Source organism: Nilaparvata lugens, chromosome 4, assembly GCF_014356525.2.
Source record: "Nilaparvata lugens isolate BPH chromosome 4, ASM1435652v1, whole genome shotgun sequence".
NCBI classification, from domain to species: Eukaryota; Metazoa; Arthropoda; class Insecta; order Hemiptera; family Delphacidae; genus Nilaparvata; species Nilaparvata lugens.
Window position 1 is genome coordinate 30,304,137 of NC_052507.1, and position 19,240 is coordinate 30,323,376.

The 19,240-nt window shown below is 34.5% G+C and overlaps 2 protein-coding genes across 10 annotated transcripts in view; one reads left to right on the top strand and one right to left on the bottom strand.

Moving 5' to 3' along the window:
- Positions 1 to 6,591, top strand: part of LOC111053560 (cathepsin L) — a 39,455-nt gene extending 32,864 nt beyond the window's left edge. For 3 of the 6 annotated variants that reach the window (XM_022340468.2, XM_039427326.1, XM_039427329.1), the window contains 4 exons: positions 344 to 437; positions 1,236 to 1,309; positions 5,477 to 5,558; positions 6,389 to 6,591. In XM_022340468.2, coding sequence (XP_022196160.1) covers positions 344 to 437; positions 1,236 to 1,309; positions 5,477 to 5,551 — 243 coding nt within the window. In that variant the 3' untranslated portion in view covers positions 5,552 to 5,558; positions 6,389 to 6,591. Of the gene's footprint in view, positions 1 to 343; positions 438 to 1,235; positions 1,310 to 1,363; positions 1,438 to 5,476; positions 5,559 to 6,388 lie in introns of all 6 variants that reach the window. The other 3 variants (XM_022340469.2, XM_039427328.1, XM_039427327.1) reach the window with 1 other exon arrangement.
- A 705-nt stretch (positions 6,592 to 7,296) lies between these two features.
- The window catches only part of LOC111048009 (chymotrypsin BII), a 62,007-nt gene continuing 50,063 nt past the window's right edge, over positions 7,297 to 19,240 (bottom strand). For all 4 annotated transcript variants that reach the window (XM_039427322.1, XM_039427323.1, XM_039427325.1 and 1 more), the window contains 4 exons: positions 16,668 to 16,866; positions 15,514 to 15,728; positions 13,258 to 13,454; positions 7,297 to 7,729 (listed from right to left, as the gene is read on the bottom strand). In XM_039427322.1, the coding sequence (XP_039283256.1) occupies positions 7,565 to 7,729; positions 13,258 to 13,454; positions 15,514 to 15,728; positions 16,668 to 16,866 (776 nt within the window). In that variant the 3' untranslated portion in view covers positions 7,297 to 7,564. The remainder of the gene's footprint in view (positions 7,730 to 13,257; positions 13,455 to 15,513; positions 15,729 to 16,667; positions 16,867 to 19,240) is intronic.

Below are 19,240 nucleotides of genomic sequence, written 5' to 3' on the forward strand. Positions count from 1 at the left end.
CAAATCAGCTGATTGATCAAATGCTATTACTATGCATAGTAGCGTCTTTATGCTGTTGAAGGGGTAAAAGGGTCCAGGCATCAAGTTTTGAGACCGTGACTGTCTACATTATTTAAATATTGTATTATTAGGTACCGTATATTAGGCAAATTTTTAAGGCTCACTTTGACCCTTGTATATTTATAAACTTTTGCGACAGTTTGGGGAACATAATATTAAAATTTGAGACGTGCGAGTAGCACATTACTTGAAAAAAATATTTCACTTTCGTGTGAAGTTTTTATCCAGCAGTTTATTTATTTCGTTGAGTAGTTTCTATTTATTGTTACCTTTTGTATTTCAGTTCTACAGGGGAGGTGTCTCGCATCCTTGGAAATTCCTGTGTAACCCAGGTTCTCTCGACCACGGAGTACTGATTGTTGGATTTGGAGTTCACAGTAAGAAAATAATCGATTTGTCAATTTTTAAGTTAGTCAAAATTTGATCTATTTTGATTTATATGGACTCAGCTGAGCCGGGTGGTCTAGCTGTTGCAACCTCAGACTGCTATCGCTGTGTCTGGTCCTAGGTTCGAATCCCGCCAAGGGAATGTTTGTTTTATTATATAATATTTTTAACTGAGCAAATGCGGATACATTATATCCAAAAATATAAGTGTTACTTGGAAAAATGGAATTCCATCAGAATTAAATTATTGATCTTTGCGATTTTAATTAATGAATTTATGATTGCGTTGATAATAATAATAATTTCTATTGATTGAAGATTTCAAATTATGCTAATGTAAATTATTTTAGAAATATTCAAGTTAATTAAAGGGATTGAAATCATTGAATCACATAATTATTGAAGTGAGCAGTCTCCTGAGGCATTCTATCCTCAGAATTGATATTTGATATAAGACCATTGTGTTAAAATCACACAGCTTGCTGGTAATGATCTTTTTATCTAGGTTATAGTAACTATACATATATAACCATAATGGTTGTATAGTTATATGACTATATATTGTTTACTGTATTCTAGCCTAACCTTGAAATCACTCACTTTTTGAAAAGAATCACTATTAAATCTGATTTAGAGAAACTGAAATTTTATTTCGGATAGTAACTAACTTATTGAGTTGCAAAAAACCTGTTGTTGAATTAGAAGAACATTGGATCACTAGTATATTGTTAGTTTTGTCACTGTTTTTGTTGCTAGAACTGGATATGACTGAGGTTTATTGTCTGTAGGGACCCGATTTACTCACAAGGAAAAGCCTTACTGGATAATTAAGAATAGCTGGGGAAAGAGATGGGGTGAGAAGGTAAGTGCTGATTTTTTTTACAATTTTTCATCATTTTTTTCATTCAATTTACAGGTTATCCCTTGTTTAATAAGACAATGCCATTCTGGACAATAAAGAACAGTTGGGGTCCCAAATGGGGAGAGCAGGTAAAAAACAAACATCATATTTTGCATGAACTACAGTAATAATAATAATTGTTTTTGTTCTTGCATAGTAACATTCATGGCCTCATATGAAGTTCCAGTATGCATAACCCATTAAAATGCTATGAACATCCAAATATTATGATCAAATTATATCTTGAGTTCAATTATTGGTGAGCAAATGGTTAAAAATATTATATTCTACGCCCTTTAGCCTAAATATTCTTTGTGCTTAGACATTTTCTTGATCATCACTTACTCAGATAATAGAAATAGAAATCAATCAGATTTCATGCTCCCAGCCACAATCTTTTGTTTTCAAAGTATGGATGGATCCCTTTAATAATTTTAGAATTATTATTGATGAATGAAACCCAGTATGTTTTGGAAAAATCTGGTGTGGCGCACTCACACAACTTTCCTTGCCGTTATGAAAATTGATCACCTGACGCTAGTGTGCACGCGCATCTCAAGTCTACTTATAAACAAAGATCTGAGCCAGCTGGTGACAGGAAAATAACGCTGGAGACATACGAGGTCTGCCATCTCTTCATAGTGAATCATTTAATAGAATCAACAGTTGTCAACAGTTTGCAATTGAAATAATCACATTTTATCGAATTTCGTGCTTATTTTCAATTTTAGGTGAAAATGTTACTGAACATTAATTGAGATTTTCATGCTCAATCTTTTCCACTCAAAATTTTTTGTATAAATTTTATCTGAAGCCTGATAATTGGGAATCTAAAATCGAACTTTGCATAGATGGTGCGGAGCTCCTGAAATTTTTACAGATATGAGACTTGTGGCAGTTGATAGAGCTTATCAATTACTATTTTTGGTATAAATTTGATCCAAATCGTTGGAGCCGTTTTTGGGAAAATCTCGAAAAACCCTGTTTTTGACAACATTTTCGCCATTTCAGCCGCCATCTTGAATTGCATTTGATCGAAATTGTTCGTATCGGATCCTCATAAGGGAAGGACCTTCAGTTCCAAATTTCAAGTCATTCCGTTAATTGGGAGATGAGATATCGTGTACACAGACACTCATACACACACACAAACACACATACAGACCAATACCCAAAAACCACTTTTTTGGACACAGGGGACCTTGAAACGTATAGAAATTGAGGTACCTTAATTTTTTTCGGAAAGCAATACTTTCCTTACCTATGGTTATAGGGCAAGGAAAGTAAAAAACTGCAATAGACAATATTTATGACCAATATAAATAAGAATAATGTAAAAGTATCTGGTGTTATCACCCACAGTTCTGACCATGACGCTCAGCTGTTTGAAATTTTTAATATTAAAAGACAGAAAAATAAAACTATAAGAAAACTTAGCCGTAAGTTTGATGATGGTAATTTGAAAATGCTTTTCAAAGATTTGCTCCAGATTAATTGGATAAAAGTTTATCAATCTGTAGTAGATGAGAAATATGACGCTTTCATTTCAATCTTCAAATACTATTTTAATATTAATTTTCCTGCAAGCTTTAGGGACGAAAAAGTTGGTCTTAACAAGGGAGTGTCATGCAGTGAGGTTGTTAAAAGAAGAGATGAGCTAGTTCAACTTTAGAGAGAATTTAGAAATAGTAAGGGAGAGGATTTAAAAGTTCAAATTAAAAATAAGAAAAATGCTTTGGAACACCTCATTGAGGCGGATAAGCAGCGGTTTTTTGATAATAAAATCACGGAAGCGAGTAATAAAAGCAAAGTAACTTGGAGTCTGGTAAATGCTGAGATTGGTAAAAACACATCTAAATGTTCCAATATTGGCAGCATTATGGATGATGGACATCTTGTTACACATCCTTACAAAATGTGTAATGTTTTCAATAATTTTTTCACAGAGGCAGTTGAAAACCTTGTAGTTGCTAATATTCCAAACTGCTCTAGACCTCTGTTTAATAATAATGATTTGAAAAATAATAGCTATTTCCCCTTGAGATTCAAGTTCACACAAGTTTTGCCATATGAATTGACAAAAGATATTATGACATTTGAAAGTAAATTCTCTTCTGGGCCAGATGATATTCCAATGGCAGTTATAAAAAATGTTTTACCAACAATAATTGAGCCATTGACTCATATAATAAATTCTTCTCTTATATCTGGTCACTTCCCTAATTCTCTAAAAATAGCCAGATTCATTCCAATATTTAAAAAAAGGCAATGCCAGAGATCCTGAGTGTTTTAGACCAATTTCAGTACTATCAGTATTTTCAAAAATATTGGAACGGGTGGTGTATGATCAGTTTGTGAGGTATTTAGAAACCAACAACATGCTGGACAGAGAACAGCATGGGTTCCGGTCAAATAAATCGACAATCACAGCGGGAGTGGATTTCATTGGCTCAGTTATAAATGGGATAGATAAGGGCGATAAGGTGATGGGTACATTCCTGGATCTCACACGTGCTTTTGATAGTGTTAATCATGATGCTTTGCTAGAGTCACTCAAGGGCATGGGAGTGCTGGGGAAAGAGCTATCGTGGTTTGCATCCTACTTGAAGGGGATTCAACAATATGTTGAAATAGAGTATAGATGAGACTCCCTCAGTGAGCTATAAAATAAGATATCGATCAATGAGATATTTGTTAATCATGATGCTTTGCTAGAGTCACTCAAGGGCATGGGAGTGCTGGGGAAAGAGCTATCGTGGTTTGCATCCTACTTGAAGGGGATTCAACAATATGTTGAAATAGAGTATAGATGAGACTCCCTCAGTGAACTATAAAATAAGATATCGATCAATGAGATATTGATCTGAAAAGTCTTTAATACGGCGTTCCGCAAGGTTCAATTTTAGGTCCTTTATTATTTCTCTGCCACATTAACGGTTTACCTAAGGTTATCCATATAAACAAGCAACTGTTTGCCTATACCGGTATGCGGATGACGCTAATATTATTTTTTCGGGTAAGTCAGTACAGGAGGTGGAGCAAACATCAGCCAATGGTCTAACAGCCATCAATAATTTTCTTAATGGCCGAAATCTTCTCCTGAATCCCAAAAAATCGGTAGTGGTCCCGTTCTCAACAAACCAGAGCAGGAATGTCCAAATATAAAATTTCAAGGTAAAAGTTTAGGGCAAAAGAATACCACAAAATTCCTGGGATTAGTGATAGATGAACACCTGTCATGGAACAATCACGTCTGTCATGTGGTTAAAAAAATATCCCCAGGCCTGTATGCTCTTAGGCGATTGTCCAATGTGTGCGGTCTCAACGCTTTAGTAGCCATTTACCATGCATTAATACATTCGAATATAGCTTACGGTCTATGTATCTACGGCAGCACTTCCAAGGGAAATCTCGATAAAATACTAATTCAACAAAAACGAGCACTAAGAATTATTATGAAAATCAAAAGGAATGACTCTGTTAAACATATTTTCCCCCAGCTAGGCATATTAACAATTTATGGGCAATATATTAATGATGTTATAATGTACTATAGAAAATCTACTGATTGTGAACTAAGAAATAGTAAATCACATTGTCATAACACTCGATCAGGAAAAACTGTTCAAAGACATAACTTGGAAATCTTTAAAAAGAGGACAACTTATATGGGTGATAGATACTTTAGCATGCTGCCTAGTAATTTGAAGTCTATAGAAAATATAAGATGTTTCAAAGCTCATCTGAAGGACTATTTGGTGGGAACGTCTTTGTACTCCTTTCAGGAATTTGTTCAGGAGTAATTTTATGCTATTTTGACATTGACTGTATTTGTGTGTTTTGTTCTTTCAATTTTCTCTGTTTTATGTGACAACATGTGTATGTGACAATATCCAATGTACTTGTACATTTGATGAATAAATATGATTGATTGATTGATATGTTTTTGCAAATGAGGAGGCCCGGACTCGATTTGGGTTGTAGCGCCATCGAAGATGAGATCTTTCTGCTGAAATGTGGACAATTTATACTGAAAGATGCTTTTTATGTTTTTTGCGATACCTATAATCTATTTTGCTCTCATTTATTGCAATATATTTTTCAAATAATGTGATTGTTGTATTTCAGGGATACTACAGAGTGTATAGAGGTGATGGTTGCTGTGGAGTCAATCAGATGGCGTCTTCTGCTTTGATCAATTAGTTATAGTGTGAGTAGAAGTGATACAAGTAGTTATAGGTACTTCAATTTTTACTGTAGAGGGATAGATCTTAATACTTCAATTTTGACCGTAGAGTGATAGATCATTAAAATTAGAGAAATAAATAATGGAGTAAAGAATAAAAATAATTTTGTGGAAATGAGAGAGACAATTAGAAAATTTGTTGATGAGAAAATGTTTATTGAAATGCACTTTTTGTTGATTGAAAAATGAAATTGGGAAAATTTTAAACTTGTTCTGTAATTGTATACCGTACGTTAGCTAGCTGACAGGTCAACCAATACCATAATATATTATATTGATATCCTATCGATATCTATGATATGCTATCTTTGCATGGGCTAGATAAGCTATGCTATCTTTCACCTGTGCCAATACCTAGAATTACAGCGTTTCCAGCTCGTTGGGCATAGAACCCTACCAGAGATAGCTGTGTATAAGCTTCATACAACCATGCTTCATGGTACTGGATTTAAATCTGAAAGTTTAGTCTACTGATAGTTCTTTTCTTGCTAATTATTTTGGATCCATTGCAATTGGAAATTCAATAGAGAAGTCGCTTATAACGTTGATTTTTTAGTACTTGGACGGCCAGCGGTACAAAACTGCAGTCACATTTAACACCGTAAAATAACGTCATCTAAAGGAACTGTGCCATGAGAAACTGACTGCAATGCAATGGCGTCATTCCACGGGGTTTAAATGATACATATTGATTTAATTCAGTTATATATCCACGTTTTATAATACAGGTACTTTGTTCTACAAAATTTATGAAAAATACTATCATCTATTAATCTTATTCCTTATTTTTCTAGGTTTGTAGGCTACATTACGACCGATGAACAATATCAGTAGAACAACCTTCCAAAGCAATCAACAAATCTCATTGTGATTTATTAATTACGATTCTTAATAATTAATTTTGTATGTAAAAGTAATTTTTATAGCATTATATTGATCAAATAATAGTGTTGTGTGTAATTTTCTGAGTGAGTACATTAAAACTGTGAAAAACTCATTTCATTTTAATCCATATCTCTATCCTAATTTTTTTATTTATAATGCTCGTGTAAAATTATAAATGATAGTAAATTATTACTTGTTAACAAAACTTACCATGGGGCTTGGAATGAAGTGGGATATTACATTTTCCGTTAGACTAGCAGTCGCCTCACCTTGCAAACTATTCTATTACATTTATATAAATTACAATTTCATATTAATAAGCTGACTGAAACTTTACTTTTGGCGCGACCTAGTTTCACTCAGCAAAACACTGCACCTATTTCTGAAAATTATAGAGTATTTCATAATTTTGTTTGAGCTATGAATTTTCATAATGTTAGCTAGTTGCTGAACTATAGGACCTCAACCTTCAACCTTGTTTATTATCTTTAATAACAGCCTCTGAGAACATTAATAGATACACTCATAGAGATGTAATCTCTATGATATCTCCATGTTACTTGATGGGTTTACTTATAAAATAAAATAGAATAGTCGCTTCTTGGAGAGAAGAAAGTAGTTCGGTTCTTCAGTAGTGCTATGTGCCAGAGAGTGCAACTTGAAAATAAGTGGAACAAAAATTGATACTTATGTGATGGATTTAATATCTCTCGTAAACCAAAGCAGCTTTGGTTTATGACAGAAGTTGAAAATAATGTATATGATACGCATCTTTGAAATTCAAGTATTTCGGTGATAAAATAGAGATTGGAACATCTGGTTTATTAACTTTTTTATTGTTTTAGGAATAACATAATATAATGCGAATATTTAAAAATACAACAAATAATGAATAAGTAATTTTTACAATTTAAAAATGAATATGAATAAATCACAACCTCACGAAACATATAATTAAAGACGTCTTACTAATTAATCGCAATCGGGTTCTATATTAGCGTTGAAAAATCTATGAAATACTTGCGTTTATATAATTATCACAAATGTATAGGAAATGGTGGAGCAAACATGAGCTCTACTGTTGTCTACATAGTGTTGACATCGATCCAGTTGACGTATTCAGAGATGCGAGTGTAGAGGTCGGGAAAGGCAGGGATGACCGCACAGCCCGTCACCCCGAAGCTCACGATTCCCACCAGAGTGCTCACATTCTCCACATCCTCCACTGTTAATGGCCCTCCACTGTCTCCCTGCAAACAACATCATTCTTCTAGAAGGCATCGCAACTAGTTTACTATTGTGAATTAGTATATTTCGCACCTAGAGCAGAAAATGAGATTTTTCCAGCTCGAAATCGGTTTTCAAGTCCGAGGCCGTAGGCCGAGGACTAGAAAAGATTGAGAGCTGGAAAAACATTTTTGCCCGTGGTGCGAACGATATTTTTCGCCACACTACAGGTATTGCTGACAAAATAAATAAAGAATACAAAATAAAGAATACTCGTTAAGCTATCGTACCTATCTCTTGATTTTAGTGGTAGAAGATTTGCAGTCAGGATTTCAGATTCTTTTAAAATTTCACTTGGAATACCACAGTCATCTTCAAGCATTTTTGAAAATTCGGAATGCACTAATCAACAATAAATAATTGAATAAAACCGGTTGCGAAGCGAATTAGTTTGATTCGAAACTGGAACTAAAATCATGGCGACTTCAGCTTATTATGAAAGTGGACACTCGCCCGATCTAGCGGATGACTTATTAATAATAATTAGCGCGTTGTTTCCAGCCATAAGCGGCCGGAAAGAGACAACTTTCTGGCCTAGACCGGAAAAGAAACCCTTTTCTGACGTCGTCTGCAAACAAGGTCTTTCAGATCTACGTAGGGACTGGAAAACAGCTGCTTTCTGTGCAGTGTGGCGAAAAGTAATATTCCACAAGTTGCAAGAGATTAAGTTATCAAGTTTGCAACGGGTAGCATGTAGGCTGCACTGAGCCATGATAGTATCAACACTGAACTCAAATAACCTAGGTATTTAGAGTTGATTAACTTATTTTCAATTACTATTTGTTTAATCGAACTATTGACTATTCAACTAAAATAAGTCAGTATAAAGTATGAACTCGATCAGTGAGCAAGTAGGCCTACTGTGAAATGGCATCAGCATGTAAGTGAAGTATTCAGACAATCAATATGCAAGGCTAGTTTCGTTCTAGGTATACCCTTGTGTAAAGCATGATGAAAAATCGAGTAAATTAATTGAACATTATTAGTAAATAAGGCCTTTATTTTTTATTAGTTGTTTCAATCGTGAGTTGGACTTGTATCAAATGATATATCATTATTTATTAAAATAATTTACAAAACAGCAAGAGAAAGATTTTAATAGAATTCTTTTTGGAATATTCTTTGTATGATGTGGATATATATTTAATTTCAAATCCAATTTCAATCATCACTATCCAGTTATTTGAAGTAGAGCTGCTCTGTCATCCTCTAATGAGCAATGCAAGATGACATAATGCTTTTCAATATGCAATTACTGTTTAATGTTGTTTGCAGAAATGAAGCTTAATGATTAGAAGTGGAGGGTGTTTTCTTAATATTCGATTATTATTTTTAAATATTTCAAAACACGAATATTTAAAAAAACCATCAATTTCAAATAGACGTCGAACATTTTAGACCACCGCAGTTAGCCATTCGTCGAATCATTTGAAGTGAAAGGATATCATCACAGCTATTTCTTCTAGAGATCTCTAAAATATATACCTATGACATAGTTCTCCATGTCAATTTATTATTGTCAATCTCTAAAGAATGGGTTTGAATGAAGTAGATTCTTCAATGATAGTATTTTGTACAGGGTTAGGCAATGAAGTATGGAGAATTTAAAATACCTGCTACATAAAAATTTTTGAACGATAGGTACTCAATTTATTATTTTTAAGTAGGCTATATACCTTAGACTTTGCCATTTTGATAATTGGGGACGAAAACATTACAGTGAAGCTCTTCACGTACGAAAAATAACATCTTTTGAATGTCGTATGTGTTTATCCTTACACTTCTATAGACATTGTAACTTTTCCTTATTTCTGTGAAGCGTTCCATGTGGTATCACTTGGATTTGTTGTGTTATTATATCAAAGTGCAGGGCTTGGAGTGTACGTGATTTTTATGTATACATGTGCCTTTAGCTAGCCTATAAAAAAGGTGACAGGTCCGGTAACCGAAGATTCCACCAGGACTTGCTATATACTACCTAGGAGGTCCTGATTTCACTCCATATTTCTACGCAACGAGTTGAGGTGTCCAGGGGTGTCAAGGTATGTCTTACAAATTCCATAGTTTCTAAGGATGTATGACACGTTGGAACCATTCAGTATTGAGGGGTTGTCATATCGATTGTGACAGAAAAATCACGCAGCACTGTTAGATAACAATCTGAATTGACAGTGATGTTTTCTTGAAAAAGTAAGGACCAATAATGAAGTTTTTAATAATGCCTCTCCAAATGCCTCATTCGCTATTTCTTTATAAACCGCAATTACAAACAGAAAACCCTAATCTTAACCACCAAGTTTCCCTCCAAGGCAGATTATCTCTTGCTCGGCACACTGCCAACTTCTCACAACGTCTACAGGAGTGTCTCAACAAAAACAGACGCCATTTTACCGAGATCAAAAATCTTATTGAGAAAAGTTAATCATATAGTTAGACATTACGCTGGCTATTGCTTTAATAGTCCAGTCACTATATACGGTACATGCAATTTAATATAAAGAAAATAAAAATCTCAGAACCCTTTTTTTGAAATATTTTATCACTACATGTTTCGGACATTTATGCCATTTTCAAGACTTGAAAATGTAGACTTTATTTTCTTTATATTATATTACAAGTAGCCCTATACAGAAAATAGATAAAAACATGCAATTTATATTGTAGTTCTGATTTCTTAGTATATTATTTGGGTACGTAAGAGAAGTCCAGAACCAATTTCTTCATGCATTCTCCTTATGCTAGATACAGAGTATCTAGCATAAAAACATCGTATTTTCGGCTCATTTACCAGTTTCCAGCTATTTCCGCCAAATCCAGTAATCGGACAGAAAAATTTGCTCTCGCCTTTTTTCAGTTTATAAAATTCTGAATAAAATGAGATCATTCAGAACTCTCTATCTCTAATGAGTACTGAGTTATGATTTTTCAAAAATCAGTGTTATTTGAAGAAAAATAAATGTTGATGAATTTTAGTTTTTGATCAACAATATCTTCCGATTGTTACCATTAAGATGTATAATTCAAAATCCCTCTGGGCGTATTTTTGTGCTCTACAATCTGAGATCAGGTAGAGCGCTCTATCTCATGGATTTTCAGGTACACCTGACTACAATGCTCCTTGTTTGTGAAAAACACCTAATTTTCAGCTTCAACCATCATCACCAACTACATTGTCCTCACATTGATATTAATGAACTACAATATAAATTGCAAGCACACCCTCTTTTTATGTCTATATTGACTGGACTATAAGTCAAATAGACAAGAAAGACAATAGATTTAGGAAATGTAGACCTAGCTATGATAAATTTGATTTATCAGTTGTCGGCTAATTCAGAATTCAGTCTTCCCAGACTTTAACTATCTCGGTTTGAGTACAGATGCTGTTTGAATAAATTTATTAAAAATGGAGTTGCGTAGTTCGTTATAATTTGCTTATGAATTGACAATATTATTATTGTTGAGTAATATGGTTTAAATGGTACCGTACTAAGATCTCGTCTCGTTCACCCAAGTTGACTGTTTAGCACTCTTAGAGCTTGTTAACATGACAGCGATTTACGTTCGGTTGTCGCTCGATTGGAAAATCGCTCGGTTTGCCAGCCTCGTACACATGACAGCGATTCATGAGCGGTTTGCGCTCGGTTATGATAAATAATTACTAGGTACAACATCTATATACTCAATCTTAATATCTTAATCTATGTACTTAATCACTATATTACTCTTAAACATATATTACTGCTCTGATCGAAACCGCTCGGTTGACTGAAGACATGTGTACGCTCTCATGCCTGCACTAGTATATCGAGCCGCCCAGCAACCGAGCGACAACCGAGCGGTTGTAGTCTGAGACTACAACCGCCGCGACTCGCCGGCGACTACTAAAACCGAGCGATGCATGTGTACGGCACCATGTGTTTCCCTATACCTGACAATCGCTCGGTTTGTCAACCGCGCGACAACCGAACGTAAATCGCTGTCATGTGAACAGGCTCTTAGGGCCATAAGCTAACACGACGTTTAACGCTAAACCAGGTTTACTTGCTTATTTATTTATTTACATCAATAGCAAAAATACAACATATTATAGAGACTTACAGCTTTATGCCAAAACAAGCCGCATTGTAAATCAATTGTTTTCAGAAACAGAAACTAAATTAATAAAAAAGAAAGAAATAAGAAAAATGTCAATTAAATAGTTTATTGGAACAAATATATTATAAATAGAAAATAATACAAGACAAAAAATAGGCTAACTGAACAAATAGGTAGCCAGCCTACTTCAAGAAAAAGGAAAGGAATTTAAAAATATGAAAAATTGATTAGGCATCTAGAATTTAAGAGCTTCATAACATTTTTCAATAAAATTGCGCAAATTATCAGCGAATATATCTAGAATCGTGTGAATTGTACAATCCAACAGTTTTTTGTCAGAAGCATTTCGCATGATGTACAGTGTATATTCTATCTAAAGCAAAAAACGTATTTAATCTAGGTCTATTAAACGGAACAAATATATTAAAGAGTTCGGTTATATTCGGAAGGTCTAAATGGTTATTCAATATTCCAAATAGAACAATTAATGATATGAAATCTCGTCTGTTCTTCAATGAAATAATTTTAAAACTGAATCTCAGACACCTCATAGAATAGTCATACGGGCATCATAATGTCCATACTTCTTGTAATACATAAATCTGGGGAATTTATTTTGTAGGCATTCGATACTACTAATACATATCTCTTGATAAGGACTCCAAATAACTGCACAATACTCAAGTCTACTTCTCACTAAAACCTGATACAACATATTGATTAAATCAATGTCTGTGAAGTGTCTAAAATTTCTCATAATAAAGCCTAGCATCTTATTTGAATTATTAAGGATGTAATTAAAGTGAGAAAAGTACAATCAGAATCAAGCACAACTATGAAATACGCCAATTATTGAATGAACCAGACATAGTGGGTGAGATTAAAAGCAGAAGGTTACGGTGGACGGGACACATTCTGAGGAAAGAAGAAAGCGCTCTGACAAGCAGTGTACTGAGGAATAATCCTCTAGGAAGGAGACCAGCTGGAAGGCCAAAAACTTGATAGTGGGACCAGGTCCGGAAAGATATGAGGAGGATGGGCCTAAAAGAGGAGGACGCGGGTGACCGAAACTTCTGGAGAGGCTTAGTTGATGAGGTCAAGTACCGACTGGGGTAAGAGTGGCCACCGCAGTAAGTAATTAAAGTGATCTCTGAAGGTGAGAGTAGAGTCTATGTAGACACCCAAATCCTTAATCACATGTACTCTCTCAAGATGCCCTTCTAATTTATATGGTTGCAATTATTAATGTGTTTCATACGAGATTTAAACGAACAGCTGACATTTCACCGTTTAAACCGAGTATCTGCATACGGGCCTTGGTAGAAGATTAAGGTAATAAAACAATTAACTTGTAGATAAGTTCATTTGAGAATTATTGTGGCACAGTACTTACGAAGCATGTCCCCTCCAGAGCTGGTGGTCTGGCACAAACAATTCCATTTCCTATCTTCTCTTTTATCTGCTCTGTGCACTCTTTGTTATCAATTATTTCAACTTGAAGCTTTTGCAGTGTTGGGCTGGGAATTCCAAGAGAAACAGACGCCACACCCCAACCAACAACAGTAGCCTTTTCATCTGTGAACGAATCTCCTGGAATAAATAGTATTATTGAATAAATCATAATTTGAAACTTACATAATAAATTAGACACGTACGATAGTATAAAACAATGTATATTGAGCCGTGTGTCGTTCAATATTTTATAATTATTATGTTTATATAATATTGATATTATAAATCATTGACTAACCACGTAGGAGACCTATTATCTAGTAAATTTTAATTACAAAGAATTACCAGTAACGTACCCTTTTTATATCTTAAGTTTAAGCGATTATATGACTAGTTTAAGCGATAATGCCATTATTAATTTCTAGTGTGTATTCTACAGTTACTAAAATACCGTACTCACTATTTTAATACTGTTTTTCAAATTCTGCCTTTTTTGGGTATCTTGTATTTTTAATACTGCCATTCAATAATTTTTAATGAATCATTAGTACCCGCCTTCTGTTAACAATGCTTCTATATACAACTAGCCTTCAGGCTCGCTTCGCTCGCCATATCCGTCTAGCCCCCTGGCCCCCGACTGGATCGTCCAAAAATGAGATCAGCGGGCTCGCTTCGCTCGCCTGCATTTTTCATCTGAGCATGCTTCATTCGATCAGAAAGTCAAAGTACTGAGAAAACGCAGAAAAGCTGAGAAAACGCTGATTTTGGGCGTATCTTTGATGAAATATTAAAGTCACCTCATCACAACATTTTTAGACCCTATCTAAACCCCTGTCTAAAATTTGGACATTTTCTGTCTATTACTTGATGAAAGAACTGAGAAAACGCAAAAAAAGCTAATTTTGGGCGTATCTTTGGCGTTATTTCAAATTCCTTCTAACACAACATTATTACACTCTAGCTTAGCTTCTGTACTAAATTTGAACAATTTCTGTTCATTTGTTCTCGATAAATCTGAGAAAAAGCAAAAAAACGCTGGAAAAACGCTAATTTTGGGCGTATCTTTGACGTTATTGCAAATTCCTTCTAACACAACATTATTACCGTACACCCTAGCTGAGCTACTGTACTAAATTTGAACATTTTCTGTTCATTTGTTCTCGACAAAGCTGAGAAAGCGCTAAAAAATGCTGGGAAAATGCAGATTTTGGGCGTATCTTTGGAAATTTTTCCAAATCCGTTCTTAGTGCGCCTCTAAAGGGCCAACTGAACATACCTACCAAATTTGAACGTTTTTGTTCCGGTAGATTTTCAGTTCTGCGAGTGAGTGAGTGAGTACCATTTCGCTTTTTATATATATATATATATATATATATATATATATAGAGAGAGAGAGAGAGAGAGATGTCATTTTTAATGATTCTTTATGAATAATTTGAATTGATACTAACTTGAAGTACTGGTTAATTCATGAAAAATATAAACATTTATTTATACAGAGTGATTATAAAAGCCCTGTATGGTCAATCCATCGAAGTTGAAAGCGAATGTGTAGAAAATCCCAAACCTTGGAAATGAGGTGATGCACCGTCATGCTGAACAAGATGAACAAGTGCCCTTTTACTTTCAGCACGACGGTGAACCAGCTCATTCCCACGGAGAAGTTCGGGATTTTCTAGACAATTGCTTTCATCTTCGCGGGATTCACCATGCAGGGCCAATTGCATGGCCACCTCGCTCACCGGAATTTAACACCGATGGATTTCTTCCTGTGGGGTTTCATTAAGGATGAGGTTTATGTTCCGCCTCTACCAGACAATCTTAATGACCTCCGAAAACGCATCACATTCGGATCGCTGTGGTTGCACAAGTTAGGCCTGATATTCTGATACGAATGTGACAGAAATCATTTATCGGTGGGATGCATGTCGCATTACCAACGGCTGTCACATAGAATTGAAATAACACCCACACCTTGAACTTGAAGTGTTTTGTAACAAAATGACACCTTTCTCACTTCTGTAAGTAATTTCAATAAATATTTATGTGCTTTCAAAGTTGTAAAGTTCTTTTATAATCACTCTGTATTTATAGCGTATGAATCTGAGAAATAACGAATTATCAACTGAAGTAACTGTATCTGGAATGTCTCCAATAACTTAGTAGAGTAGTTATTTTTTCAGATACCGATGCTAACCGAATCGTGGAAGACACACTGGTTGTACGGCAACCGAAAATGTCACTGGTTCATCAAGTTGAAGCAAAGCTATGTCATTGGCAAGCAGAAATGCATGGAAGTGGGAATGGAAGAAAATTCTAGAAACCCCTCTCAGCGTATGATGTGTCTCGTTCTCAGTAGTCAGATCGTGATCTCCCAAATGCACCACTATTGTCTCTATGTGCGTGTTCCGCCTGCAAAATAGAATAAGTCCCATACATCAGCAACATTTAAATAAAACACTGAAAATTTAGATTAGAAAATTGGTGCTTCTACTGGAATAATGTGAATATAAAGAAACAATTTCGAACATATTTATCAATTTTTTCTTTGTACTGATTACACTTTCATGATGTACGGTATTATAATACAATATAGTATTATTCCTTTCAACTACGGTACTTTTGATTATCTATTACTCTGCTGTTATTACTGATGAGTTGATATATCCGACTAACTTGGGAGGTTTTGACGATGAGAAGGAATAGTCGATGAGTTGACATAGAGAACAACTCAATAATGCAATTCTTTGTCTTCTTCAAATCCTTTCTACATTATAATCAAGTATTTATGAAAACTGAATTTTATTATGAGGAGCATGCAAAACGGGCTCTATTTGTCATATCAATTATAACATCAACATTAAAATGGCCTACCATTCATTCATTTATTTATTAACAACAATTAATTTCAAAATTCGGGATGAACTGTGGCATTCACCCAAAACGGTTCGTATCCCAAATTTGAAATATATAAGCAGTCCAGAGGTTATCTTCATAATAAATTATGTTATTATAATCATTGATAGGGCCTACTACTGGAATAATAGAGTACGTATTATTATTAGTATAGATAATCATATTGTTCTAGATGAATTGATAATGCACTTTCAGATACAAACAATATTTGATAACGTTGCCGTGATCACAATAAATGATTAATGGAAATGACAGATTTAGTTCTAATCTGTTTGTTTATGTGTATCAAACTACAGTTAAATATATTGCTTCGGTACTAACATAATGGCCAAGGCTTGAATGTAATGCAGAGCCAACATTAGAGTAAATGCGGCCACTGATTAGAATGCAAATTAATAATTTAATAAGGAAATTATTATTGGAATGATAACTGACGTGAGAAAGCAGTGAGCGGCAGTGAGTACAAACAGGTCACTGATGAGTGCACCGCCGCAGAAGAACTTGTGGTTGACTCCAATCGCCGCCGTCCACGGAAATTCGTGAACATTGGCGTCGGTTCCCGACACTATTCTCCTCTCAGCTTGCGTTCGATCCACACTTATTTCATTATCTCTCATCCGTAGTTTTGTGCTTTCTAAATAAAAAATATTGAAGAACAAAAAATTGATATTTGAAAATTACATTAAAACTCATAATGATTCAATTGAAAAAGAGGTAGCCTAGCTTTTTTGAGAAAACTGAGGGAAAATTGACATACAGAGTAGGTGAAAAGTCCGAGAACGGCTTCATATCTCGTACACAAACGTAATTATTTGATGATGGGTGTGATTGGGGATTCTTCTCAAATTGAAAATACTACTTTACTATGACTTCAAGAATCTGATCCGCCATATTGAATGCAACTTTATTTTTTTAAATGGGAATGTTGTCATGCGATACATGATTTTGATACGAAATTTCAAGAAGAAATGAATGGTGAAAACCGCACATCGATATCTCAAACCGTTCAGAAGATATTCACATTATTAATCAATACCACTTGAATTTCATTTCTGATAATTATGCATGATATTGATTAATAATGTGAATATCTTCTGAACGGTTTGAGATATCGATATGCGGTTTTCGCCTTCATTTTTTCTTGAAATTTCTTATCGAAATCATTTATATCGTATGACCACCTTCCTATTTAAAAGAAAGTTGCATTCAATAATTATGGTGGACCATATTTTCAAAGTCATAGTAAAATAGTATTTTCAATTTTAGTAGGATCCCCGATCACACCCACCATCAAATTACCTTTTCCTCCACCTACTGTCAAAAGTACTTACTTTACTCCCTGAAACATGATACTAAAGTGTCACTTTTTCGCTCTCGGTACTAAAAAACAGAAAAACTCCCTAGGGAGTAAAAGTAACTCCATTTAAATAACATGGGAAGCATCTCTATTTTAAAAACGTACATTTGGAATAGGTCAGAAGGTCTAAGCTCAGATGAGGAAGCATATAGAGTAGTCATTAAACCAACTAAATTCAATACCTCAACCAGACATTTGATCGATATATAAAATTTATGTTTGTATGCTGAAATTATTATTACAAACTCCATATCACTATACTAGAAAAAATTTATATTTTTTTCTTTTAATCCATGTTATTCAAAATACCAGCCAACGAATATTACTTATTAACTAATCAAATTTGAAACGGGAACTTCATCATAGCTGTAGTTGTGGCTGTCATTGTTGTTACAACTTTAGCCGACAGATAGTGCTGTCAGAGGAGAACTGTGATTACAAGCCAGCTGTTTCTGTTTACTTTTTAGATTATGTTGTAACACATTGTTTGGTCACATACGTTTTTAATAGTATATTTCGCACCTAGGGCCGAAAATGAGACTTTTCTGGCTCGAAATCGGTTTTCAACCGATAAACCAGCTGATCAAAAACTTTTTCAAGTGTGATAAACCAGCTGATCAAAAACTTTTCATTATTTGTGTTTATCATTCAATAATTAAAACATCTATAATAATATCATCTTATTGTCATTTGGAAGAATAAAAAGTATAAACTCAACCTCTTACATAATTGAACATAATCTTTTAGGTTATTTAGACAAATCAGAATAAAAAATAAAAATACTTGGACAATTTCTTGATATTCATTCAGATTACCTCAGATTTGCTAGAGCTATGACCTTCCACTTTTGCTTTGGGAAGTGCTTATAGTAGACAATGAGAATACTTATTAGTCTCATATATATATATATATTGTTTATTTTTCAGTGTGGCGAAAAATAACGTTCTCACCATGGGCAAAAATGTTTTTCCGGCTCTCAATCTTTTCTAGTCCTCGGCCTACGGCCTCGGACTTGAAAACCGATTTCGAGCCAGAAAAGTCTCATTTTCGGCCCTAGGTGCGAAATATACTATTTCTCCCTCAGGAAAATTGTTGCCCTCGGCTTCGCCTCGGGCTTCAAACTTTTCCCTCAGGGAGAAAAAACAGCACTTTTCACTCTAGATGTACAAATAACTATTGTGTATGAGATATGAAGCCGTTCTTGGACTTTTCTCTCTCCTTTCTGCTTTGAATAGTATTGTTTAATAATGTGAATATCTTCTAAACGGTTTGAGATATCGATATGCGGTTTTCGCCATTCTTTTTTTCTTAAAATTTAGTATCGAAATCGGGTATCACATGACCACCTTCCTATTTGAAAAATAAAGTTGCATTTAATATGGCGGATCCAAGATGGCGGACCAGATTTTTGAAGTTATAGTAAAGTACCTAGTATTTTCAATTTTAGTAGGATCCCCAATCACACCCACCGTCAAATAGCCTTTGTGTATGAGATATTAAGCCGTTCTCGGACTTTTCACCCACCCTGTATATTCTAAAACACATTCTCTGTTTATTTCAGCCATGGATGGTACTGGGCCAACCTTTTGCTTGAGAAATAGTTCAAATCCATTCATTATTTCAACACGTTTAACTCATTTGACAAAGTTAA